Here is a 24,540-nt window from a genome sequence, read left to right on the forward strand (position 1 = left end):
GTGAGCTATTCTCCGTGGGGTGGTTGGGGAGGGCCTCTCTGAGGAGGTGACATCTCAGCTGAGACCTGAAGGGAAGAGAAGGTGTTCAGCCACATGAGAGCTGGCGGACGAAGCAGCGTGTGCAAAGGCCCTGAAGCACGAGCATGTTGATGTGTTTGAGGGGCGCAAGGCCAGCGTGGCTGGAGCCGTGGAGGGGAGGTGGGGTGAGGGACTTGAAGATGTGGGCAGAGGCGAGCGCACGCAGTGGGTCACAGCAGGGAATTCAGATTTTGTTCTAAGAGCCATGGACAGGTCTTAAGTGGAGAAGTAACAAGACCCCATTGACATTTTTTTTTTTTTTTTGGCCACGCCATGTGGCATGCGGGATCTTAGTTCCCCGACCAGGGATCGAACCCACGCCCTCAGCAGTGAAAGGGCAGAGTCTTAACCCCTGGACCACCGGGGGATTCCCCCATTGACATTTTAAAGGCTCCCTCTGGCTGTTCTATGGACAAATGGCCACGAGGGGCTAGAGTGGAAGCAAAGAGAGCGGCAAGGAGGCTGTTGCCACGGGTCCCTCCCCACCGTGACCACATATGCTTTCTCCTCCCTCGTCAGCCTCGGCCACCCCGTCTTCCCCCGTGGTCTCCATCCACCCGCCACAGCTCACAGTGCAGCCTGGGCAGCTGGCTGAGTTCCGCTGCAGTGCCACAGGGAACCCCACGCCCACCCTCGAGTGGACAGGTGAGGCCGTGGCGGGTATGACAGTCAGGGCCTGGCTCTCCTGCATATGGGGGCCAGCGGCAGGACTCTAGGCTGTGGACTTCAACCCTGGCAATGCCAATCCCAGTGGGTGCTGACCCCACCTCTCCACGTCAGGGGGCCCCGGTGGCCAGCTCCCTCAGAAGGCCCAAATCCATGGTGGTATCCTGCGCCTGCCAGCCGTCGAGCCCTCGGATCAAGCCCAGTACCTGTGTCGCGCCCACAGCAGCGCCGGGCAGCACGTGGCCAGGGCCGTGCTCCACGTGCACGGTGAGAGGACGGGGCTGAGGGTGGGCAGTTGGGAGCTCATGGCGGCCCAGAGAGGTGTTCTCACAGGGCTCTGTCTGCAGGGGGCAGCGGGCCTAGGGTCCAGGTGAGTCCAGAGAGGACCCAGGTACACGAAGGCCGCAGCATCAGGCTGTACTGCAGGGCTGCGGGTGTGCCCAGCGCCACCATCACCTGGAGGAAGGAGGGGGGCAGCCTCCCCCCACAGGTGAGGATATCCGTCCGGGCCAGGCCCACGGGCTCAGCAGAGTCCTAGCACTTGCCACCTGCCCCTCCCATCTCCTCTTCTGGTTCCCTTCACTTCCAAGATGGTGCCCTGCTCAGACCTCCCGCTCCGTGCGTCCCGGCGGGTGGCAGCCGTCAGCCTCCTGCTCTGCTGCCTGGCTCCGCCCTCCTTGGTGCCCAACTGGGGCCCTCATATTGGCTCGGAGCTTGCCTCTACTCTTTATGCCCCCTCCTCCTGCCCTCCCTCACTAGCCCTTGCCAGGCTGCCTGGGCCCCTCGGGCGGCTGACCCTTCTCGCTGTGTGGCAGGCCCGGTCTGAGCGCACAGACATCGCCACGCTGCTCATCCCAGCCATCACTGCCGCTGACGCCGGCTTCTACCTCTGCGTGGCCACCAGCCCCGCGGGCACCGCACAGGCCCGGATCCAAGTGGTCGTCCTTCCAGGTGCGGGGCCTTGGGGCTGAAGGAGTGGGAAGGCAAGCCAGGGTCCCCCCGAGGCCTACTCACTCCCCCTCTGCTCCCAGCCTCAGGTGCCAGCATCCCGCCAGTGAGGATTGAGTCCTCATCACCTTCCGTGACCGAAGGGCAGACGCTGGACCTCAACTGCATGGTGACAGGGCTGGCCCACAGCCAGATCACGTGGTACAAGCGAGGGGGCAGCCTGCCTCCCCACGCCCAGGTACGAGGGTCCCTGAGCCCGTGGCAGGGGACCTGGGGGTGGTCCTTCACACAGCCTGGCACTCTGCACTCTGCACGAGCAGGATCCGCCCTTATTTCCCTCCCTCTTCAGCTTCCCACGTGGGGTGGCTCCGAGCAGAGGCAGGCACTGAGGCACAGAGGGAGTGCTGACCGCGGCCTCTCCCCATCCTCACGTGCCTCTGTCCTTACCCGGCCCAGGTGCATGGCTCCCGGCTGCGGCTGCCCCACGTCTCACCAGCTGATTCTGGAGAATACGTGTGCCGAGTGGAGAATGAGTCAGGCCCCAAGGAGGCCTCCATCATCGTCTCTGTCCTCCACGGCAGCCATTCGGGCCCTAGCTACACCCCAGGTGAGGAGCCAGTGGGGCTGGGTGGGCCCCGAGCCCTCCGACCTCCCCTCTGTTCCCAAGGCTGGTGTCTGTGGTCTCTTCGATGCCATCAGGACAAGAAGAGGCGCTCCAGGCAGGCTGCAACCCTCCACTCCCTGCAAGGAGAGATGAGGGGACTGAGGGTGGGGACAGGTTGACCTGACCTACCTGGGACCCCATGGGGAGGGTGCTGTTTTCAGAATTCATCAAAAAGCAGCAGAGTCAGGGTTGGACACTGAGTTGGGAGTCAGGCTGAGCTGGATTCAAATGCTGGCTCTGCCCTTTATCAGCCTTGAACTGGTTATTTTACCTCTGGGGCCTCAGTTTCCTCACGTGTGAAATGGGGACAGCAGCACTACCATGTAGTGTGAGTACACGGCCTGCACTCTAAAGGAGGGAGCTGTGGCCTTATTGTCTGCATCCTTTGGCCCCGCCTGGGCGCTAAAAGACTCTGGTTCCCTGCAAGCCAGAGCAGCTCATCACAGATCAAGGAGTCATGCATAGGCAAATGGGCCTTGAACTCCAAGTTGAAGGTCAGAGAGGGAAAGAGGGGTCTGGCTGGCCCTGCTGAGGCAGAAAAGCATGGTCCCAGCCCTAGAAGGCCTCCCATCTGCCCTCCCAAGCTAGGGCCTCGTCAGATCCCAGGGCCCTCTGCTCCAGGGCTGCAGGGCTGGGGCTCAGGAGCCCAGGCCTCTGACCAGCTCCTTTGCGCCCCAGCTCCTGGTGGCGCCCCAGCTCCTGGTGGAGCCCCAGCTCCAGGCAGTAGTCAGCCCATCCGCATCGAGTCGTCCTCCTCTCATGTGGCCGAAGGGCAGACGCTGGATCTGAACTGTGTGGTGCCCGGGCAGGCCCACGCCCAGGTCACATGGTACAAACGTGGAGGCAGCCTCCCCGCCCGGCACCAGGTACAGCAGCCCCCCAGGGCCAGCCCACTGGAGGGGTTGGACGGAGCCGCTCAGGCCCCTCCTGACCGTCCCTGTTTGCACTCAGACCCACGGCTCACTGCTGCGGCTGAACCAGGTGTCCCCAGCAGACTCAGGCGAGTACGTGTGCCGCGTGGTCCTCGGCTCTGGGCCCCTCGAGACCTCCGTCCTAGTCACCATCGAGGCCGCCGGCACTGGCTCCATCCCGGGTGAGTGACTGCCAGTGACAGGGCAAGCTGGGGTGCGGGGTGCTGAGAGCCTTCCCAGGTGCTGAGGCCCTAGTGACTCCCGTTGCTGACGCGGGGAAGGGGGTGGCAGGAAGCCACACTGGGGCAGGAAGCCCACCTTGGGGCTGGCCACAGGGCCGGCCCGGGAGGACTCCACTTCTCTGAGTAATCTGCCGTCTTCCCATCACTGTTCTCTCTGGCCACATCACTCATGTTTTTGCTCCTCCCTCAATCATCCTCATCTCTCCCACTTCCTCGCTCCCTCTGCAAGGCTTGGCTCCCCTCAGGGCTGCTGAGCCGAGGACCTCAAGCCCAGGCCACTGAACCCACAGGCTGAGCTGGCTCCAGGGTGAACAGTTCTTTCCTTCCCTTCTGGGGAGCGTCTGCTACCCTCGCCCCTTTCCCCACAGCCCCAGGACCCGTCCCGCCTGTCAGGATCGAATCCTCATCCCCCACGGTGGCCGAGGGGCAGACTCTGGATCTGAGCTGTGTGGTGCCCGGGCAGGCCCATGCCCCGGTCACATGGTACAAACGTGGAGGCAGCCTCCCCGCCCGGCACCAGGTACACAGTGGCAGAAAGGCAGGAGGGGGCCAGCCAGGCCAAGCTGTGGACTGTGGGTCGGCGGGGGCAGCCTCTGAGCTGAGGGGCTGTCAGTTCCCAGCTCAGAGGAACAGGGTTGGGGGGTACCTGCTGAGCTCTGAGAAGCCCCCCTCTCACACCCCTGCCCATGGCTGTCCAGGTCCGCGGCTCCCGCCTGTACATCTTCCAGGCCTCACCAGCTGACGCAGGCGAGTATGTTTGCCGGGCCAGCAATGGTATGGAGGCCTCCATCACAGTCACAGTAACCAGGACCCAGGGAGCCAACTTCGCCTACCGTGAGTGGGACTTGCAGGCTGCGCTTGGACAGAGAAAGGGGTAAGGTGGGGGAAGCTGCAGAGAACTGGACTGACCAGTGACCGTCTTCTCCCCCAGCTCCTGGTGGCACCCAGTCCATCCGCATTGAACCCTCCTCCTCTCATGTGGCCGAAGGGCAGACCCTGGATCTGAACTGCGTGGTGCCCAGGCAGGCCCACGCCCAGGTCACATGGCACAAGCGCGGGGGCAGCCTTCCCGCCCGGCACCAGGTACAGGACCGGAGGATGGACAGGCCAAGAAGGGAACAAGAGGGAGGCCACTGGGGAGTGGAGGTCAAGGGTAGGGTGGGTTGGAGGCTCCTCTGAGACGGGGAGGCCTAGGACCCCATTGCACAGGTGTGCGGGGCAATGGTCCCAGCCTCTAGGACCAGCCAGCCTAGGTGTGACTGCTGCTTCCACCACTTCCTCGCTTGTGACCTTCAGCAAATTTCTTAATCTCCCTGTACCATACTTTCAGCATCTGTAAAATGGTAATAATAGTACCTCCCTTACAGAATTATCTTAAGGATGAAATGAATTAATTTATATGCAAGGTGCTCAGAGCTCTGGCTCATAGAAAGTGCTATGAGCCGTTACTACTGTCATATCATTAGCTATTTTTTAAAATATTTATTTATTTATTTATTCATTTGGCTGCGCTGGGTCTTAGTTGCGGTGTGCAGGATCTTTAGTTGCGGCATGCGGGATCTTAGTTGTGGCATGCAGGATCTAGTTCCCTGGGATCAAATCAAAAACATTTGATTCCCAGGGATCAAACCCAGGCTCCCTGCATTGGGAGCACGGAGTCTTAACCACTGGACCACCAGGGAAGTCCCATCGTTAGCTGTTATTATTGATATATTTTATAGAATTTAGGATGCCACTGATTGCAGGATGCACCATGATTTTATGTGCCTCTAAGGAGAAACAAAAAAACTGCCATTTGTAATTGTAATTCACTGTGAGATGCATCTTGATTTCAGAGACTTTAAAAAGTATGTCTAGGGAATTCCCTGGCAGTCCAGTGGTTAGGACTCCATGCTTTCACTGCCAAGGGCCCGGGTTCGGTCCCTGGTTGGGTAGCTGGGATCCCGCAGGCCACACAGTGTGGCCAAAATAATAATAATAAAAAATAAAATAAAAATAATATGCAGGTTATCTTCTCCATCCTTTTTTTTTTTTTTAAGTGTGTAAGAATGGATGGAGTGTGGTATTAGTGTTTGCCCAGTTCCCCATGGCTCCTCTGGGCCATCCCTCACTCCTGGGACAAGACACCCGCTTCACCCCTGAGCAAGACAGAACTAAGAGCCAGTTCTCAGGCTCAGAGTGAGGCAGGGCTGCAGGTTATAGGTGCAGGGGTCCTAAGAGGGCCCCTTCTGACCTCACCTTCATTCTGGCCAGACCCATGGCTCACTGCTGAGACTCCACCAGGTGTCCCCAGCCGACTCAGGCGAGTATGTGTGCCGCGTGGTAGGTGGCTCGGTGCCCCTGGAAGCCTCCGTCCTGGTCACCATTGAGTCTGCAGACTCTGTGCCTGGTGAGTGGTGCTGGGGGGAGGCTTCCCACTCCAGCAGTGGCAGGACCCCAGAGACCAGCAGTCCCTACCTTCACTCACACCCTCCCCTCCCCCTCTCCTCCCAGCTGGGGATTGACCCTCTGCCCTCTGTCCCCAGCGCTGGGGGTCACCCCTCCAGTCCGGATCGAGTCATCCTCCTCACACGTGGCTGAAGGGCAGACCTTGGATCTGAACTGCCTGGTTTCTGGGCAGGCCCACGCCCAGGTCACATGGCACAAGCGCGGGAGCAGCCTCCCTGCCCGGCACCAGGTAGGAGGTGGGGTGCTAAGGGGGGCCTGAAGGACCCTCGAGACTGCGGAGTAAGGAGCTTTGAGTTTGGACACTGCTTTGCCCCTTGCCTGGCCAGTCCTTTGACTTCCCTGATCCTCAGTGTCCTCATCTGCCAGATGGGCTCACACTGTCCACCTCACCTGCCCCATAGGTGGCAAGTGCTGGTCCCCCACTTCTTCCCACTGGACCCAATCCCAACCCTCGGGCAAGGGAATTGAAGGGTCGTGAATGGTGGTTCTCCCTGGAAGAGCTTCTGCCCCAGCCCTAAAGCTCCATCTGGCCGGGTCTAGCTGGGATGGGTACCAGGGAAGGGGGTGGGAGCCTGGCTGTGAACCTGCCTACCCTCCCAGGTACATGGCTCGAGGCTGCGGCTGCCCCAGGTGACTCCAGCTGACTCCGGGGAGTACGTGTGCCGCGTGGTCAGCAGCTCGGGCACCCAGGAAGCCTCCGTCCTCGTCACCATCCAGCAGCGCCTCGGCCCCTCCCGCTGTGAGTGTCTCAGGGGTCATAACAAATGGGCTGGGAGGACCCCTCCACCGTCAGTGGCTCCCACACCCTGCCTTCTATCTCACCCTCCCAGCCCAGAGTGTGGTGTACCCCGTCCGCATTGAGTCATCCTCAGCCTCCCTGGCCAACGGACATACGCTGGACCTCAACTGCCTGGTGGCCAGTCAAGCCCCCCACACCATCACCTGGTATAAGCGTGGAGGCAGCCTACCCAGCCGGCACCAGGTATGGAACCAGCAGGCAGGGAGGGCAAAAACTGGGGTCACCGGCCCTGACGGGAATCAGGAAGAGCTGTCAACAGCCCGTCTGTGCTCATTCAGTCATTCAACAAACATTGAGTGTTCTTGCTGGACAGGCCCTGGACCAGTGCTGAGGATATGGAGATAAGTCCCACTGACCTCAGCTGGATCCTGTACTTCACTCACTCACTACATTTCCCTGAGAACCTGCTCCAGGCCAAGTCCTGGTCCTGGCACTAAGGATTCAAATGGAATGAGACCAGTGCCTGCCCTCAGGGAGCTCACAGGCTAAAGGGCTAGGCAGAGATGCCATGTGACAGCGCTGTAATAGGCGTCACCGGGGAGGGCCTCAATGGGCTTTCTGCAGGGATGACGGGTGAGAATAGTCCAAAGGCTGGAGACACTGTCCACCCAGCCCAGAGCCTCGGGAAGGCCACCAAGGGAGTTCTGAAGGAGGCCAGGGTGGAGGCTACCCCAGACAAGGCAGTGAGGCTCCCGGAGTCCGGAGGAAGCAACAGCGGCAGCACCTGAGACATGGAGGTGCTGCCCGCACCCCCTGACACCTGCTCCCCCTCAGATCGTGGGCTCCCGGCTGCGGATCCCCCAGGTGACGCCCGCGGACTCGGGCGAGTACGTGTGTCATGTCAGCAACGGTGCCGGCTCCCAGGAGACCTCGCTCATCGTCACCATCCAGGGCAGCGGCTCCTCCCACAGTGAGAACTCCTAGGGCAGGGGGTCTAGGCAAGCGGGTGTGGGGGAGGCAGCGAGGTGCCTGGCACCGTCACTCTCGTCTGACTCCGGCCATGTGGTGCATTCCTCTCTGTCCCCAGTGCCCAGTGTCTCCCCACCAATCAGGATCGAGTCCTCGTCCCCCACGGTGGTTGAAGGGCAGACCTTGGATCTGAACTGCGTGGTCACCGGGCAGCCCCAGGCCACCATCACGTGGTACAAGCGTGGGGGCAGCCTTCCCACTCGACACCAGGTACAGAGTAGAGCCTGGCAGTGGGGTGGGCAGTTCAGGGACAGCCCCCCATGGGCAAAGAACCCGAAACATTAGCTGGCGGTCCTCCCTCCTGCCCTGGGTAGACAGAGGGTAGCCTCAGCCGGTCTGATGGAGGAGGCCTGAGCCAGCCGGTGACCCCTCAACCCCTTGACTCCCTTCTTCCTTATCCACACCCCTAGGCTCACGGCTCCCGTCTGCGGCTGCACCAGATGTCCGTGGCAGATTCAGGCGAGTATGTGTGTCGGGCTAACAACAACATCGATGCCCAGGAGGCCTCCATCGTGGTCTCAGTCTCCCCCAGCACCGGCAGCCCCTCTGGTGAGTCCGATGAAGACCCAGGAAGGGACTGGGAGATGCAGGTACCAGTGTTTCCCAGGGAGGAAAGGCCCTGTAGTCAGAGCCCTCAGACGAGGGTGGTGGTGCAGGACGAGGCCTCAGCAGAAGGATGCCAGGGTTCACATCCTGCCTGCACCACTAGGGACCTTGAGGGGGTGACTCTCCCCTCTCAGCTTCCGTACCCTCATCAGTGAAGTGGGGATGTCGATCATTCCATCCTCAGAGAGCTGTCCGATACGGTGGCCACTAGCCATGCATGGTCATTAAAATTAGTTAAAATTCTAAATTCACATCCTCACATTTCAAAAACAAAGTGCTCAGTAACCGCACATAGCTGGTTGCCACTGCATTGAACAGTGCGGATGATAGAACATTTCCATCAAGGCAGAAAGTATGTGAATTTTGTGAGGACTAAGTGAGTTAATGCACGCAAAGTACTGAGAACAGTGCCTGGCATACTGTAAGTGCTTAATAAGTGTTAGCTATTCTTACTACCTTGGGAGGGTGGAGGCTTCTCCAGTTGAGGCTCCCACCAACCCAGGTGTTCCCAAATCTGACCATGACCAAAGCCCCGACTTGCTCTTTCTGTGCGCCCAGTCCCTGGCGGGGCCACGCCCATCAGAATCGAGTCGTCATCTTCACACGTGGCCGAAGGGCAGACCCTGGATCTGAACTGCGTGGTCCCTGGACAGGCGCATGCCCAGATCACGTGGTACAAGCGCGGGGGCAGCCTCCCCACTCACCACCAGGTATGGGAGTTGGGGGCAGGACATAGTGGGAGGGCTGCTGGATGTGCGGGCCCTGGCTAGGGGCCTGTCCCCCAAGCTCTGCCCGGGAAGGAGGGCCTGGGATCCCCTGTGGGGTGCAGTGCCTGCCTGCGTCAGAGGTGGGACCCTGGCCCCAGCCTTCAAGGATTCCACGTGCCATCTCCTTCTGCTCCTCTCCCGTCCTGTCCCTGCTCAGGCCCACGGCTCACGGCTGCGGCTGCACCAGGTATCCCCGGCTGACTCGGGCGAGTACGTGTGCCGCGTGGTGAGCAGCTCTGGCCCCCTGGAGACCTCAGTCCTGGTCACCATCGAGGCTTCTGGCTCTGGCGCTGTTCTCGTCCCTGGTGAGGATCCCTACAGTGGGGCTGGGAAGCAGGAGGAGGGAAGAAAGGGGGGCTCGAGAGCCAGGTCAAGTGGGCTTCATCCCTAGGGCCCGAGAGCACGGGCTGTGGAGTCCGGCTCGTGTGGGCGTGAGTCCCGGCTCCTCTGTCCACACTCTGAAACGTTACACGAGGGATTCCTCTTGGTGTGTCACTTTCCTCATCTGTGAAGTGGGGCTAGTAGAGCTCTTGCAGCAATTACACGAGTTCCTTAAAGGCTGGGATTGCACCTCTGGGATCTGAGAGGGTGATTTTAGGTGGTGCCCTGATGAAATATTTTTTTATATTAATAGTGATAATGTTAGGGAAAAAACATCAACACGTCAAACCTGTCACGATTGCATGGAAATCATTGCCTATGATGGGGCTGTGTGTTTAAGGGTTTTCTTAAGTGAATCAATTGAAAGTGTAAAGGAATTAATAGCACAGGGAGCACATGGCCGTAGCAGACATCATGATAATAGTACCTGAATTGCTAAGTAATGAACGTGATATGCACTTACCAGGTGCTGGGCCCTGGTATTTTTACACATATTAACTCATTTCACCATCACAATAACCCTTTGAAGTAGGTATGATTGTTCTGTTTTACAGTTGGGGAAACTGAGGCATGGAGAGGTGAAGTAGCTTTCCCAGGGTCACACAACTAATAAATGGCAGGGCTGGGTTTTGAACCCAGGCAGTCTGGCCCCAGAGTCTGTGTTCTTAGCCCCGTACTACTCAAGTCTGGGAAACGTTGGTGATCTGTGTGGAGCTGCCTGGCCCTGAGCCCTGGCCGCCAGTGGTGCCGGGACCACAGAGGATGGTGGGACCATTGTCTGGGGCTGGGCTGGGAGAATGAGGCGCCAGGCTAGCCCAGCTGCTCCAGGCTTCAGGGGAATGGGAAGGGGGGTATCAAGGCCGTCTGCCTGTGGCCTCTGGCCTGACCATCTGGGCACCCAGGGGCAGGGGCTGAGGACACAGGGAGTCCCAGCTCACTGACTTCTTCCTGTGCCCCAGCCCCGGGCGGAGCCCCACCCATCCTCATCGAGACGTCCTCCTCCCACGTGGCCGAAGGGCAGACCCTGGATCTGAAATGCGTGGTGCCTGGCCAGGCCCACGCCCAGGTCACATGGCACAGGCGCGGGGGCAGCCTTCCTGCCCGGCACCAGGTATGGAGCCTGGAGAAAGCAGGATGTGGGCATTCCCACCCCACCCCGTCCCCTGCCCGGGAGGGAAGGTGGCCCCAACGTCCGGGGCTTCAGGAAAGTGGCAACAGGAGATCACTGGGACTCAGGAGTTCAAGAACAGGCTGGGCATGGTAGGGCCATCACTGGCTGCCCAGTACCTTGGTGCAAATTAGAAAAGGACACCTCTTACTCAAGACACTGGGCTTTCTCCTGCCAGGAAAAGCATAATAGTAAACATACCCCACAACGTCCAGTGTCAAAGGGGGTCACCTTTGGCAGGAGGCAGCACTCGCAATGGTGCATGACAGTCCTGGGGTACAGGTATGAGAGGGCTGGGGCGTCTGACGGCCTTGGCCACCAGCCCCCCGGCTCACTCTCCCCACTCTCGCCCCACCCTGGCCAGGTCCACGGCCCCCTGCTGAGGCTGAACCAGGTGTCCCCTGCCGACTCTGGCGAATACTCCTGTCGAGTGGCCAGCAGCTCAGGCACTCTGGAGGCTTCTGTCCTGGTCACAATCGAGGCCTCCAGCCCAGGCCCCATTCCTGGTGAGTGACAGGAGCGGCGGGCGGTTCTGGGCACAGGCTTGGGGGCCCCTGCCTGGCCTTGCTCCCCCTGCTATCCAGCAGGGCTCTAGCCCTCGGCTCCAGGAAGGTCCTCCAGCCCCTCCCCCAACCACTGGGAACCAAGGTCTCACCAGGGCATCTCAGCCCCCAGGGGACAGAGACCCTTCTTAGGTCAATGGTGCTCAGCCATGTCAGTCCCTCTCAAGCCACTGCACCTCCAGGAGGGCCAGCTGGCACTTGGTGCCACCGCCTCGGGTCTCTGCCTGCACCTCCGGGGCCGCCCCTTTCTCACCCACCCATTGTGCCCACAGCCCCAGGACTGGCCCAGCCCATCTACATCGAGGCCTCCTCCTCCCATGTGGCCGAAGGACAAACCCTGGACCTGAACTGCGTGGTACCCGGGCAGGCACATGCCCAGGTCACGTGGTATAAGCGTGGGGGCAGCCTCCCCGCCCGGCACCAGGTACAGGGGCCAGGGGTGGGGAGAATTCAGGGCAGGCAAGTTTTGACCTGCAGTTGCCGTCTGCATCCCAAACCTTCTTCACACAAACCCTGGCATGCTTGGGGACCCCAGGGGATAAAATACTTGGCGGGGAGGAGTTCAGCAGCCTGGGAATTGAGAGACCTGGGTTCTTCTCCTGGCTTTGCTGCTGAATCATTTCCTGCAGCAGTTACCTCTGAAAAGGGGATGGAGTGGACTTGTAGGATTCTGTGAATGAAGCTTCCTCATCTCCACCAGCTGGAGCCCTGAGCTCCTGAGAACTCTTGGGCACTGGCACAGCCGGGCTCGGGGACTTGCCCTGTCCCGAGTGCTCTGGCACGATGGCCACCCTCTCCTCACTCCGACAGACCCACGGCTCCCGGCTGCGGCTCCACCACGTCTCCCAGGCCGACTCCGGAGAATATGTGTGCCGTGTGGTTGGCAGCTCGGGCCCTGAGCACGAGGCCTCCTTCACGGTCACTGTCCCGCCCAGTGCAGGGTCCTCCTACCGTGAGTGAGGGAGACGCCACGGGCAGGGGGAGGCGGGGAGACACTGGGGCCGAGGAGTGGGGAGGGGAGGCGGGGGAGCCCACCCAGCCCTGCTGAGCGCAGCCCTCTGCCTCCGTCCTCCCCCAGGCCTTAGGAGCCCTGTCATCTCTATCGACCCGCCCAGCAGCACCGTGCGGCAGGGCCAAGACGCCAGCTTCAAGTGCCTCATCCATGATGGGGCAGCCCCCATCAGCCTTGAGTGGAAGACTCGGAACCAGGAGCTGGAGGGTGAGCCGGGGGGGTGGGGGGCTGGAGGCGGGTGTGAATGCGCGAGGCTCACCACTGGCGGCTGGGCAGAGCCGACCATGGCACCAAACTTTCTGTGTGACCCCGGGTAAAGCCCTTCCCCTCTGGGGACTTGGTGTCCCTGTCTGGATGGTGAGAGGGCTGGACCCAGGAGTCTCCAAGGACTTGTTTATCAACCATCTGTGACCCTGTGAGCTGGATACACCCAGACTGGAGGGGTCGGGGCCTTGGGGCACTGGTGTGCCTACTGGCAGTGCCAAGGCAGGAGGACACCCTCACTGACCACACCCTCCTTGATGCCAACCCCGCAGACAATGTCCACATCAGCCCCAACGGCTCCATCATCACCATCGTGGGCACCCGGCCCAGCAACCACGGTGCCTACCGCTGCGTGGCCTCCAATGCCTATGGTGTGGCCCAGAGTGTCGTGAACCTCAGCGTGCACGGTGAGGGCCTTCAACCCCGTGGGCTCTGACTTCGTGTTTCCAGCCCTGATTCCGAGCTCAGAACCTCCAGGCTTAAATCCATCCTCTGCCACTGCCTCCCTCTTGGGCATTCTCCCTCTCTGAGCCTCGGTCTCTACATAGGTGCAGTGGGGAGACTAGTGCCCACTGGCAGTTACTGGTAAGGGGGCTGTGACAGTGCACATGACCAGCAGAGCCCTGCATGTGTATCAGTGGTGTCATTCCTCTGGGCAGGGCCCCCTACAGTGTCTGTGCTCCCCGAGAGCCCCGTGCGGGTGAAAGCGGGAAAGGCCATCACCCTGGAGTGTGTCAGTGCTGGGGAGCCCCGCCCTTCTGCTCGCTGGACCCGGATCGGTGCCCCCACCAACTTGGAGCAGCGGGCACCTGGGCTCGTGGACAGCCACACCGTGCTGCAGGTGATGTCAGGGGGGTCTCATCTCTGGATCTGAGGCCCAGTCACTGCCCGTTCTCGAGCAGTTGCCTGGAGGAGAGAGTGGTGGATGGACAGATGGGTGATGAATTGGTGAAGAAAGGGAGGGATGGGATAGGTGGATGATGGCTAGATTGGAAGATGGTCAGGAAGAAAGAAGGAAGGTGGAAGGAGGAATGGGTAGAAGGATGGGTGGTTGGGTGGGTAGGTGGATGGATGGGTGGATGGGTGGGTAGATGGATGGATGGATGGGTGGATGGGTGGGTAGATGGATGGGTGGATGGATGGATGATGGATGCATGGACGGGTAGATGGGGGGTGGATGTGTGGATGGATGGGTGGATGGGTGGGTGGATGGATGGGTGGATGGATGGATGATGGATGCATGGACGGGTAGATGGGGGGTGGATGTGTGGATGGGTGGGTGGATGGGTGGGTGGATGGGTGGATGGATGGGTGGATGGATGGATGATGGATGCATGGACGGGTAGATGGGGGGTGGATGGATGGGTGGATGGATGGATGATGGATGCATGGACGGGTAGATGGGGGGTGGATGGGTGGATGGGTGGGTGGGTGGATGGGTGGGTGGATGGATGGGTGGATGGATGGATGATGGATGCATGGACGGGTAGATGGGGGGTGGATGTGTGGATGGATGGGTGGATGGGTGGGTGGATGGATGGGTGGATGGATGGATGATGGATGCATGGACGGGTAGATGGGGGGTGGATGTGTGGATGGATGGACTAATGGGATATCTTGGGTGTGAGCCCTCAAGCAGCCAGTCAAACAGGAAAGCTAAACACAAAGGGGCGGGTAGAAGAAAGAGGTGAAACCAAGCCAGAGGGCTGAGCCAAGGTCCCCCCTCAGTGGCCTGATGACCAACTTCCTTGCTTCTTCCAGATTTCGTCAGCTAAACCATCAGATGCAGGCATCTACGTCTGCCTAGCTCAGAATGCACTGGGCACAGCGCAGAAGCGAGTGGAAGTAATTGTAGACACGGGCACTGTGGCCCCAGGGGCCCCCCAGGTCCAGGTAGAAGAAGCCGAGCTGACTGTGGAAGCTGGACACACGGCCACCCTGCGCTGCTCAGCCACAGGTGTGGACGGGGGCTGGCACACAGGGCAGGCAGAGCAGCGGGCCCTGGGGCCTGAATTTAGACACAAGAGACCTGAAGAGGATGTCATGCTCAGGAAGGGGGCTTTGCTGCAGGCAATCTCCCAGTGATGGCTGAGGTGCCCACTTTGTGCCCCCCATGAAGGAGCAAGCTGACCCAGGTCCCTTCCTGGCCATCCCACCCCCAGCCAGTCCTGGGGCAGCCCACCAACCTCTGCCGCTCCACTCCACAGGCAGCCCCACGCCCACCATCCACTGGTCCAAACTGCGCTCCCCGCTGCCGTGGCAGCACCAGCTGGAAGGTGACACGCTAATCATCCCACGGGTAGCCCAGCAGGACTCGGGCCAGTACATCTGCAACGCCACTAGCCCTGCCGGGCATGCTGAGGCCACCATCGCCCTGCATGTAGAGAGTAAGGCCCTCGTCCACCCTCCTCGCGCTACCCTCTCCGCACTGCATGGAGGTCTCAGCCCCCCAACCAGGCCACACCCTGGACAGAACTCCAGGAAACCTACCTGGAGGGTCACATGCACCTCAGGCCCCGGAGCCTGCCCTAACCTAAAACCCACGTCCCCTCCTGGGACCTTGGCTTCCCTCATCCCCAGTCCTCTGGGCTCCCTGTTCAGCTCCCTAGTCCTTTGGCAAGTCACCAGGGCCCAGCACCTGCTGCCATCCTGACCTCTGCTCTCCGCCGCCCTGACCTCTGTGTCTCCAACCCCAGGCCCGCCGTATGCCACCACAGTCCCGGAGCACGCGTCGGTGCAGGCAGGGGAGACGGTGCAGCTCCAGTGCCTGGCTCATGGGACGCCCCCGCTCACCTTCCAGTGGAGCCGTGTGGGCGGCAGCCTCCCTGGGAGGGCGACCACCAGGAATGAGATGCTGCTCCTTGAGCCTGCGGCCCCTGCGGACTCAGGCCGCTACCGCTGCCGGGTCACCAACAAGGTGGGCTCAGCTGAGGCCTTCGCCCAGGTGCTGGTCCGAGGTGAGCAGCCCCAGCTCAGACTGGGTAGAATGGGGTCAGCTTTCCTCCAGGCGCTTGTCTGAACCTTTCACTTACCCCTCAGCTGGTGCCGGGGGACCCCCACCTGGGGCATGAAGACCCCCCTCCACTACCCTAGCTGGAACGCCTTCTTTTCCCCCAGGAAGACCCCGGTCACTGTGTTCTCAGCAACTAGCTCTCACTGCTGCATCCCTCCCTTGGCATTGACCTCATACTGCCAGAGGCTATGTTTACATGAGTACCCCAGCCTGCCTCGCCTGCCAGACAGAGGATGAGGGCAGGGCCTGGACCCAGTCATCTCAGCAGCCTCGGGCTTGTCCACCACAGCACCCAGAATGGGCTGCATAAATGCTGGACGGTGACAACAATGAATGTGTGATAGGGCAGCACCCACCCGCGGATGCCCAGGGTTTCAGTGGATCTCCAGAGAATCCCACATCTCTGTGGTCTCCTCAAGAGCCTGGACTGAAGTGAGCCCAGGTCCTGGGTTCAGTGCACAGCCCGATCACTTGATAGTTGTGTGAACCTGGCCAAGTCAGCGAACCTCAAGCCTCACGCCTCACTGTCTTCATCCTGTAAAGTAGAGAGGACGGTGCCAGCACATAGGCTGACTTAGAAATGGACACATATGTAGAGCCCGTGGCACCTAGTAGGCACTTGGTAAATGGTGATAGTATGCATTTGACCCACCCTCCCATATGTCCCCTGCACCCGGACATTAGGTGCCTTCACCTGGGATCCTCCTATTTTAAATTTATTTATTTATTTATTTTTGGCTGCGTTGGGTCTTCATTGCTGCACACGGGCTTTCTCTAGTTGCGGCGAGTCGGGGCTACTCTTCATTACGGTGCACGGGCTTCTCTTTGTGGCGGCCTCTCTTGTTGCAGAGCACGGGCTCTAAGCGTGCGGGCTTCAGTAGTTGTGGCGCACGGGCTTAGTTGCTCCGCGGCATGTGGGATCTTCCAGGACCAGGGCCTGAACCCGTGTCCCCTGCTTTGGCAGGCGGATTCTTAACCACTGCACCACCAGGGAAGCCCCTCTCCTATTTTAGACTAGAGCCAGAATAGTCTTTGCTCTCCTTCCTTCAGGTGTCTGAATCTTTCCAAGGCCGACCCCTCCCGCTCTCGCCTTGGGCTGCCCTCCCCTCCCGAAGGCCAGGAGCTTCTGGAAGCACAGCCCAGCATTCCACAGGCTCTTATTTGTGTTGATTGAATGACTGCACGAGTGAGCAGATGAATGAATCTGCCAATGAAAGGTCTTTTTTCCCTGGTCAGAGAGGCAAACAGGGGAACGTCCCCTGAATGTTAGGATGGGGGTTTCCTGGGTCCTGGAGGGGCATCGGGGATATCACACACACACACACACACACACACACACACACACACACACACACACACACACACACACACGCACAACCTCTTACCTGTCCCCGCAGGCCCCTCCGGCTCTCTCCCCGCCACCCCCATCCCAGCAGGATCCGCGCCCACCGTTCAGGTCACGCCTCAGCTGGAGACCAAGAGCATAGGGGCCAGCGTCGAGTTCCACTGTGTCGTGCCCAGCGACCTGGGCACTCAACTCCGCTGGATCAAAGAAGGGGGTCAGCTGCCTCCCGGCCACAGCATACATGATGGGGTGCTCCGGTGAGTGGGGTCAGGGGCAGGACTGAACGTGGGCATCCCAGGCCAAGGCACCCAGTGGGGCTGTTAGAATACCTATCCTACTGGGCTTAGCATAAAACAATGGCCTTGGGCAAGTCACTTCACCTCCCTGAGCCTCAGTGTTCTCAGCTGTACAGTGGGTTATATGAGACCAGAATGAGATAACCTAAAGCACTTAACACAGTGCTTAGCATGTGGAAGGGCTTCAGTAATCAGTGGCCCATGTTTGTATTATTGTTAAAGGGAAGAGAACAAGCTCTGAGGCCAGATATATACATGTGACCCAGATCTCAGCTCTGCTACTTGATAACTGTGTGATCTGGAACTCTAGACCACAAGGTCTTGGTCTAAAATGGGTGTGGTGATACTCACCCTGACTTCCTACCTACCTCCCATGGTTTTGGGGAGACTAGAAGTTTACATCGTGTGCTGATACTTGACTTTTAACTCCCACACAACTGCAAAGTATTCTCACCAATTGTTTTTATTCACTGATGTCTTATTATTTTTTTCTTTACAGAATCCAGAACTTGGACCAGAGCTGCCAAGGGACGTATGTTTGCCAGGCCCATGGACCATGGGGACAGGCCCAGGCCAGTGCCCAGCTTGTTGTCCAAGGTAGGACGGTGGCTTCAGGCTTCTGCTAAGAGCAGGGGACAGAGGTGAAGTGCACAGGGACCATATTCCCCAAGAAACCCCTTAAATGTATACAAATAAAGAGAATTATTCGATTGTATCTTGCTTTCGTCTAGCAGAGAGTGAGGGGGCTTGACAAATATTGCAAGGGGGGGGGAAGAAGGGAGATGGGCGGAGCGCTCAGACAAACCAATGAAAATGACTGCGGTGCACAAGTGAGTAAAACGAATGAACAAAGAGCGAACAAGTGAGCGTGCTAATGAGTGGACGCACGAAAAAGTGAATGAAATGCTGAGTGCCTCGGGCTCCGGTGCTCACCTTTTCTGGGGCAGTCTGCAGCCTCTCTGAGCCCGGGCCTGCAGCAGGCTGCCTCACTCTGTTCTGCCCCGTCCTCCCCCAGCTCTGCCCTCTGTGCTCATCAACATCCGGACCTCCGTGCAGACCGTGGTGGTCGGCCATGCCGTGGAGTTCGAGTGCCTGGCCCTGGGTGACCCCAAGCCTCAGGTGACGTGGAGCAAAGTTGGAGGGCGCCTGCGGCCTGGCGTCGTGCAGAGCGGAGGCATCGTCAGGATCGCCCACGTGGAGCTGGCTGACGCAGGACAGTACCGCTGCACCGCCACCAGTGCCGCAGGCACCGCCCAGTCCCACGTGCTGCTACTCGTGCAAGGTGAAGGCTGGCAGGGAGCTCTGCAGGGCCGGGGAGCATGCAGGGGCTGCTCTCACGCCATCTCCTGCCTTACCTGCGCTACTCCTCCTTCCTGCTCTCTTGGGGATTTTCAGTTTGGTGTATTTAGGGAGCAGGTTTCATAACAAGCAGGTGCAGCAGGGGATAGCAGTGAGTGTTCCTCTGGGGCAGCTGGAACTTGCAGGGAAAAACTATGCCATGGGGCATCAAGAGGAAATCAGATAAGTAGTCTTCACCTGCTGGAGCTCCTGCTCTGACAAGGAAGACCTACGGCTCAGTCTGCTGGCAGAGACAGCACAAACACAAAACAGACGTGAAAGACGTAAAACGTGGACAGTGGATGATGCCAGGCAGACACAATCTCTGTGTTCTTCAGAGGCTATTCTTTTTCACCCCAAGCCCTATCACTTGCCCCAAACTTACCCACACTGCCCTAGTACCCCCTCTTCAGGTCCCCAGAGGGCTGCACAATTTTCCACCCAGGTGTGTTGAAGAGGCTTGGTCTGTGGAGTCAGTTGAACCTGTCCCTGAGCCCTGGCTCTGCCTGGTTCCACCTGTGCAACCAGGAGTGAACGGCCACAGTTTCCTCATCTGTGAAATGGGGACACAGTGCCTCCCTTCCAGGGATGGCATGAGGATTAAATGAGTCAGGACACAGGCTGGGCTCACAAACGGTTGGTGTCATCAGGTTGATGGCCTGTGTCTCCTCCTCCCCTCTCAGCCTTGCCGCAGATCTCAACGCCCCCAGAGGTCCGTGTGCCCACTGGTTCTTCAGCTGTCTTCCCCTGCATGGCCTCTGGCTACCCCACTCCTGACATCACCTGGAGCAAGGTAAATGCTAGGCAGGAAACCAGCGGGCGTGCCTGAGGGGCAGGGACCAGGTCTTCACCATCTCGGTGCCCCCAGGAGCTGGCCCAGGCTTGGCCCAGAGCATGCGCTCCATGTCTGAGGGTGGGCCCCAGGCAGGGATGGGAGACGGGCCCCGTGGAGGTGTGGGCCAAGGCCAGGGTTCAAAGTGCCAGTGTGTTTGCAGCTGGATGGGAACCTGCCGCCCGACAGCCGCCTGGAGAACAACATGCTGCTGCTGCCCTCGGTCCAGCCCCAGGACGCAGGCACCTATGTCTGCACCGCCACCAACCGCCAGGGCAAGGTCAAGGCCTTTGCCCATCTGCAGGTGCCAGGTGAGACCACACACCCCGGGATAGGCGGCACCCTGCCCGCCACCTTGTGGGTGGCGTCTTGAACTGTGCTTTCTGCCCTCAGAGCGGGTGGTGCCCTACTTCACGCAGACCCCCCACTCTTTCCTGCCGCTGCCCACCATCAAGGATGCCTACAGGAAGTTTGAGATCAAGATCACCTTCCGGCCCGACTCAGCCGATGGTGAGCAGGGGAGGAGCTGATTGGGGGGCCCGGGGCTGGGGATCTCCAAAGTCACTGCCATCAGGGTATGAGCCCTGGCAGCCCCCGGTCCTCAGCCTTCCCTGCCCTGGGGGCTCCAGGCCGGCCGGGCCTCCCCCTCTGGCTCATGCCTCCTCTTCTCCATTCCCTCCTGTGTGATACCTGCACCCAAGCCTGCCCCGGTCCCTCTGCCACTGGTGCAGCAACCCCCGGTCCTTCTGTCCCGTCTCCCTACTCCTGTCTCTGCTCCTTCCTCCTTTTCCCATCTCTCACCCTTCCCTCCTCTCTCTCTCTCTTTCTCATCTGTCTCCTCCCACCTCTTACGGGTCTCTGACTTTCACTGTCCAGGCCTCCTCCTCTACTCGGGTGAGTCTCCGCCTCCCTCTCCTCCTTCAGGTAGACCCTACAGTGTAAGTGAAGCAAATTCAGCTTCTTTCTAGGAGCTCTCAGCAAGGCCCTTCTATTTAGGGCCCCATCCTGAGAGGGAGACGCCCTGGCTGTGTGGGGTGTGCCAGAGGGAGGGACAGCAGTTAGCGAGGGGAAAGGCTCACAAGCTTGGGCCATTCGTTCCGGGGCTGGGCAGACAGGGAGCCCGTGGCTGGACGGGAGGCCCTAACACAGCTATGCCCGCCCAGGGATGCTGCTGTACAACGGGCAGAAGCGGATCCCAGGGAGCCCCACCAACCTGGCCAACAGGCAGCCCGACTTCATCTCCTTCGGCCTTGTGGGCGGGAGGCCCGAGTTCCGGTGAGACCCTCACCCTCCCGGGTTACAGGGGAAGGGGGGCTGGGGGACTAGATTGCAGGACTTTTGTCAGGCACACACCACCCTGGGCTGAGTCATACGACGGAGGTTCTGAAAGAAGAAGGAGATGTGACCGTTACCCTCGGTGACCCCCCGTGCTGCCAGGGTCAGCACAGTGCGCCAGCCGGGTGGCGGAGGAAGCAGCCTCAGACCTGCACACAGTTGCGGCAGAAATACTCAGCAATGCTAGAGTGTGTCCTTCCAGGGTGGGACCGCTGCAGGCCAGAATTCATTCATTCATTTATTCATTCAACAGTTTTGTGCTGAATACCTACTATGTACCAGGCACTGATACAAACAAAACAAATCAAGTTCTGGCCCTTGTGGGAATGTATATCCTAGTTGGGGAAGACCAGCCACAAACAAAGAAGGAGAAACAAGGTCATCTCAGAGGGAGGAGTGTGCAGACGAACAGTGAGGCCAGGTGCTAGGCTGTAGGGCCTAGAGCCAGGGGCACTTGGAGCCCCGGGGGCTGCTCTGAATGAGCTCCCAGGGAAAGAGTGTAGGAGAAGAAGAACCCCTGGGGAGGGGCAGGGATAGGGTGAGCTGGGGGTGGTGGTGGGGCGAGAGCACAAGGCAGGGACAGGAACCAGAGCAGGATGACAGGGAATGGCGTCGACCCCTTTGCCCAGCCTGGCCCCCTGCCCAGCCCTTCCTACAAACCCCATATCCGCTCTCTCCTGCCCCGGCCCTCCCTCCCACCCCGTGGAGCAGGTTTGATGCAGGCTCGGGCATGGCCACCATCCGTCACCCCACACCGCTAGCACTGGGCCAGTTCCACACCGTGACCCTGCTGCGCAGCCTCACCCAGGGCTCCCTGATCGTGGGCAGCCTGGCCCCGGTCAACGGCACCTCCCAGGTGAGACCCAGCCCCGTTCCTCTATCCCTAGCCCCTCCCCACCTCCGCTCAGCCTCTGCCATTCCTGACTTACCCCTGTCCAGGGCAAGTTCCAGGGTCTGGACCTGAATGAGGAGCTCTACCTGGGTGGCTACCCCGACTATGGCGCTATCCCCAAGGCAGGCCTGAGCGGCGGCTTCATAGGTGAACCCCCTCCCCACCTTCAGCCCTGGCCAGACCTCACCTGGCTGGCAGAGCACCTGGGAGGGCACTGCAGGGCGTGGGTCGGAGCTGGGCAGGCCTCCCAGCACCCCTGACTTGGCTCATCCTGCCTGCCCACCCCCCAGGCTGTGTCCGGGAGCTGCGCATCCAGGGTGAGGAGATCGTCTTCCATGACCTCAACCTTACAGCGCACGGCATCTCCCACTGCCCCACCTGTCGGGACCGGCCCTGCCAGGTAACCCCACACCGCACACTCCTCCCGGCCTCCCAGGCCGCTGTCCTCAGCCATGGCCGGCCCTGGTGGGGAGTGGGGAAGGGCCAGAGTGTTCTCGGTCTGACTTCCGGGGGCTGCTTTGCAGAACGGGGGCCAGTGCCAGGACTCGGAGAGCAGCAGCTATGTGTGTGTGTGCCCGGCTGGCTTCACCGGGAGCCGCTGTGAGCACTCGCAGGCCCTGCACTGCCACCCAGGTGTGTAACCCACCCTCTCCATCACTGCCACTCCGGGCTCTTCCCTCTGCCCGTTGCTGCCCCGTCATATCCACCCCAACTGCTAACCGTACTCACCACACTCTCTCCATCTTTCCCGAGTACTTAACCACTCTTCCTGGATTCTGACTTCCATCACTGCCATCCTAATATCCACCATGCCTCCCGTCTCTGCTACCCAAGCACTCATCCCCCGTCACTGTACCCGGACACTCCCCCCAGCCCCAATCACTGCTTCCTGGTATCTACCACCTTCCCATCTGTTACCAAGGCACTCACCCCACTACCCACCACCCAGGTACAGTCTTTCGAGAACAAAAGAGTCACTCGTTCACTCCCCGCCTTGCTCTCTCCCTGCCCAGCCCCTTCTGGCCCCACCCTTGCCCGAATCCATTCCCCCTCCCCGGTCACCCGATGCAGCCCTCCCAGGAGTCCCGGCCCTAAGTAGCCAAGGCCCCCGGGGGGCCGTAGTTAGAGTTCCGGCATCAGGACCCCACCGTCTCCCAGGCCACCTCAGTGCCCTCCTCATTGGCCTGTGTGTCCCCCAGAGGCCTGTGGGCCCGACGCCACCTGTGTGAACCGGCCCGACGGCCAAGGCTACACCTGCCGCTGCCACCTGGGCCGCTCGGGCGTGAGGTGTGAGGAAGGTAAGTGGAGCTGGGCCTGAGACCCCCAGGGGTCCCAGTAAGGACAGGAGAAGCTGGGCAGGGCATTCTGAGGCCATGACGGGCCCTATGGATGATAAAATTATTCCAGAGCCAGAGGGCCTCAAAGTCACCTGGCCAAGCTTCATGCCCAGCCTGAATCCCGTACACAAGGGCCCCAAAGGGGAAGCCCATCTCATTGGAGATCCAGCCTGGTCTGTAGTGCTGGGGGCAGGGTGCTTCTAGGCTGTTGCAGCCATTGCCCAGCTGATCCCGAGCCTCTAGGACTGGAGAGTGGGGTGGGCAGGGGTCCCAGAGGAAGGCTGCATAGTTGGAGCCCTCCCAGGACTCTGGCATCCCCACTGCCCTGGCTGAGCTGTGACTGCTGCAGGTGTGACTGTGACCACCCCTTCCCTGTCGGGCGCGGGCTCCTACCTGGCGCTGCCTGCTCTCACCAACACGCACCACGAGCTACGCCTGGATGTTGAGTTTAAGCCGCTGGCACCTGACGGGGTCCTGCTGTTCAGCGGGGGAAAGAGCGGGCCGGTGGAGGATTTCGTGTCCCTGGCGATGGTTGGCAGCCACCTGGAGTTCCGCTACGAGTTGGGGTCAGGTGAGCACTGACACCAAATGCAGTTGAGCTGTAGGCACCAAGCTCCGTGCCCCCCTTGGCCCTCCACACCCCCAGGAGGCGGGAGGAATAAATTCTGAAGTCAGACCAACCGGAGTCCCCTGTTCTTCGCGTTCCTCTCTCCGTGTGACCTGAAGCAAGTCTCTAGACCTCTCGGGTTCCTCTGGGACACTGGGAGGCTGAAGGAGGTTCCCTGTCTGCTCAAGTTCCTGTAGGGGGTGGGACAGGGCAGAGGGCCATCCATGTGCCAACCCTGCCAGCATCCTCCCCAGGGCTGGCCGTTCTGCGGAGCTCCGAGCCCCTGGCCCTGGGCCGCTGGCATCGCATATCCGCAGAGCGTCTCAACAAGGACGGCAGCCTGCGCGTGAACGGCGGGCGCCCTGTGCTGCGCTCCTCACCCGGCAAGAGCCAGGGCCTCAACCTGCACACCCTGCTCTACCTGGGTGGTGTGGAGCCGTCCTTGCAGCTGCCCCTGGCCACCAACATGAGCGCTCACTTCCGCGGCTGCGTGGGCGAGGTGAGCGACTTCCAGACGGCAAGCGGGGAGGGCGGGGTGATTTCCCTCCGCCTGCAGCCAGCCCAAGGCGCTTGGGATCAGAGCCTCAGATTCCTCCTCTGTAAAATGGGGATAATTACACCTGCTTTGAAGGTTGTGGTGAGGAGGGACTACACTCATGGATGCTCCTGGCACACAGTAGACCCTCGACTTTGGTCCTCCCCCCCGACCCCAGAAACCCACGTTATGCTCAAGTTCCAGCCTGGGTTCCCAGCTCCCCTCTGCTGCAGTCTTCTCTCTGCTGGTACACCCATGCTTCAGCCTCCTGCCTTCTTCGAGTCCCTTGGTGTCCCTATGCCCACAGGTGTCAGTGAATGGAAAGCGGCTGGACCTCACCTACAGTTTCCTGGGCAGCCGGGGCGTCGGGCAGTGCTACGACAGCTCCCCGTGTGAGCGCCAGCCTTGCCGCAGTGGCGCCACGTGCATGCCCACCGGCGAATACGAGTTCCAGTGCCTGTGTCGAGACGGCTTCAAAGGCGAGGGAGCCCGGCCAGGCACTGGGAGGGAGGGGTGGGGGGTGG

At 60.3% G+C, this 24,540-nt stretch overlaps 1 protein-coding gene across 17 annotated transcripts in view; it reads left to right on the forward strand.

Annotated features, from left to right (window-relative positions):
- The window catches only part of HSPG2 (heparan sulfate proteoglycan 2), a 102,554-nt gene that overhangs the window by 73,313 nt on the left and 4,701 nt on the right, over positions 1-24,540 (forward strand). For 6 of the 17 annotated variants that reach the window (XM_033433206.2, XM_033433207.2, XM_033433209.2 and 3 more), the window contains 45 exons: positions 598-723; positions 859-1,011; positions 1,092-1,234; positions 1,560-1,695; positions 1,776-1,930; positions 2,149-2,299; positions 3,035-3,222; positions 3,308-3,449; positions 3,878-4,029; positions 4,208-4,343; positions 4,441-4,592; positions 5,763-5,898; positions 6,035-6,186; positions 6,558-6,696; positions 6,788-6,939; positions 7,531-7,666; positions 7,784-7,935; positions 8,136-8,274; positions 8,890-9,041; positions 9,256-9,403; positions 10,439-10,590; positions 11,012-11,153; positions 11,483-11,634; positions 12,021-12,162; positions 12,289-12,429; positions 12,759-12,893; positions 13,146-13,327; positions 14,248-14,443; positions 14,694-14,873; positions 15,183-15,443; positions 16,897-17,101; positions 17,640-17,737; positions 18,156-18,422; positions 19,162-19,271; positions 19,474-19,621; positions 19,704-19,820; positions 20,474-20,585; positions 21,357-21,501; positions 21,585-21,684; positions 21,828-21,937; positions 22,062-22,170; positions 22,737-22,835; positions 23,224-23,445; positions 23,736-23,980; positions 24,324-24,495. In XM_033433206.2, coding sequence (XP_033289097.2) covers positions 598-723; positions 859-1,011; positions 1,092-1,234; positions 1,560-1,695; positions 1,776-1,930; positions 2,149-2,299; positions 3,035-3,222; positions 3,308-3,449; positions 3,878-4,029; positions 4,208-4,343; positions 4,441-4,592; positions 5,763-5,898; positions 6,035-6,186; positions 6,558-6,696; positions 6,788-6,939; positions 7,531-7,666; positions 7,784-7,935; positions 8,136-8,274; positions 8,890-9,041; positions 9,256-9,403; positions 10,439-10,590; positions 11,012-11,153; positions 11,483-11,634; positions 12,021-12,162; positions 12,289-12,429; positions 12,759-12,893; positions 13,146-13,327; positions 14,248-14,443; positions 14,694-14,873; positions 15,183-15,443; positions 16,897-17,101; positions 17,640-17,737; positions 18,156-18,422; positions 19,162-19,271; positions 19,474-19,621; positions 19,704-19,820; positions 20,474-20,585; positions 21,357-21,501; positions 21,585-21,684; positions 21,828-21,937; positions 22,062-22,170; positions 22,737-22,835; positions 23,224-23,445; positions 23,736-23,980; positions 24,324-24,495 — 6,882 coding nt within the window. The remainder of the gene's footprint in view (positions 1-597; positions 724-858; positions 1,012-1,091; positions 1,235-1,559; positions 1,696-1,775; positions 1,931-2,148; positions 2,300-3,034; positions 3,223-3,307; positions 3,450-3,877; positions 4,030-4,207; positions 4,344-4,440; positions 4,593-5,762; positions 5,899-6,034; positions 6,187-6,557; positions 6,697-6,787; positions 6,940-7,530; positions 7,667-7,783; positions 7,936-8,135; positions 8,275-8,889; positions 9,042-9,255; positions 9,404-10,438; positions 10,591-11,011; positions 11,154-11,482; positions 11,635-12,020; positions 12,163-12,288; positions 12,430-12,758; positions 12,894-13,145; positions 13,328-14,247; positions 14,444-14,693; positions 14,874-15,182; positions 15,444-16,896; positions 17,102-17,639; positions 17,738-18,155; positions 18,423-19,161; positions 19,272-19,473; positions 19,622-19,703; positions 19,821-20,473; positions 20,586-21,356; positions 21,502-21,584; positions 21,685-21,827; positions 21,938-22,061; positions 22,171-22,736; positions 22,836-23,223; positions 23,446-23,735; positions 23,981-24,323; positions 24,496-24,540) is intronic. The other 11 variants (XM_033433213.2, XM_033433208.2, XM_049709347.1 and 8 more) reach the window with 11 other exon arrangements.

The sequence above is a fragment of the Orcinus orca genome, chromosome 1 (assembly GCF_937001465.1).
Source record: "Orcinus orca chromosome 1, mOrcOrc1.1, whole genome shotgun sequence".
NCBI classification, from domain to species: Eukaryota; Metazoa; Chordata; class Mammalia; order Artiodactyla; family Delphinidae; genus Orcinus; species Orcinus orca.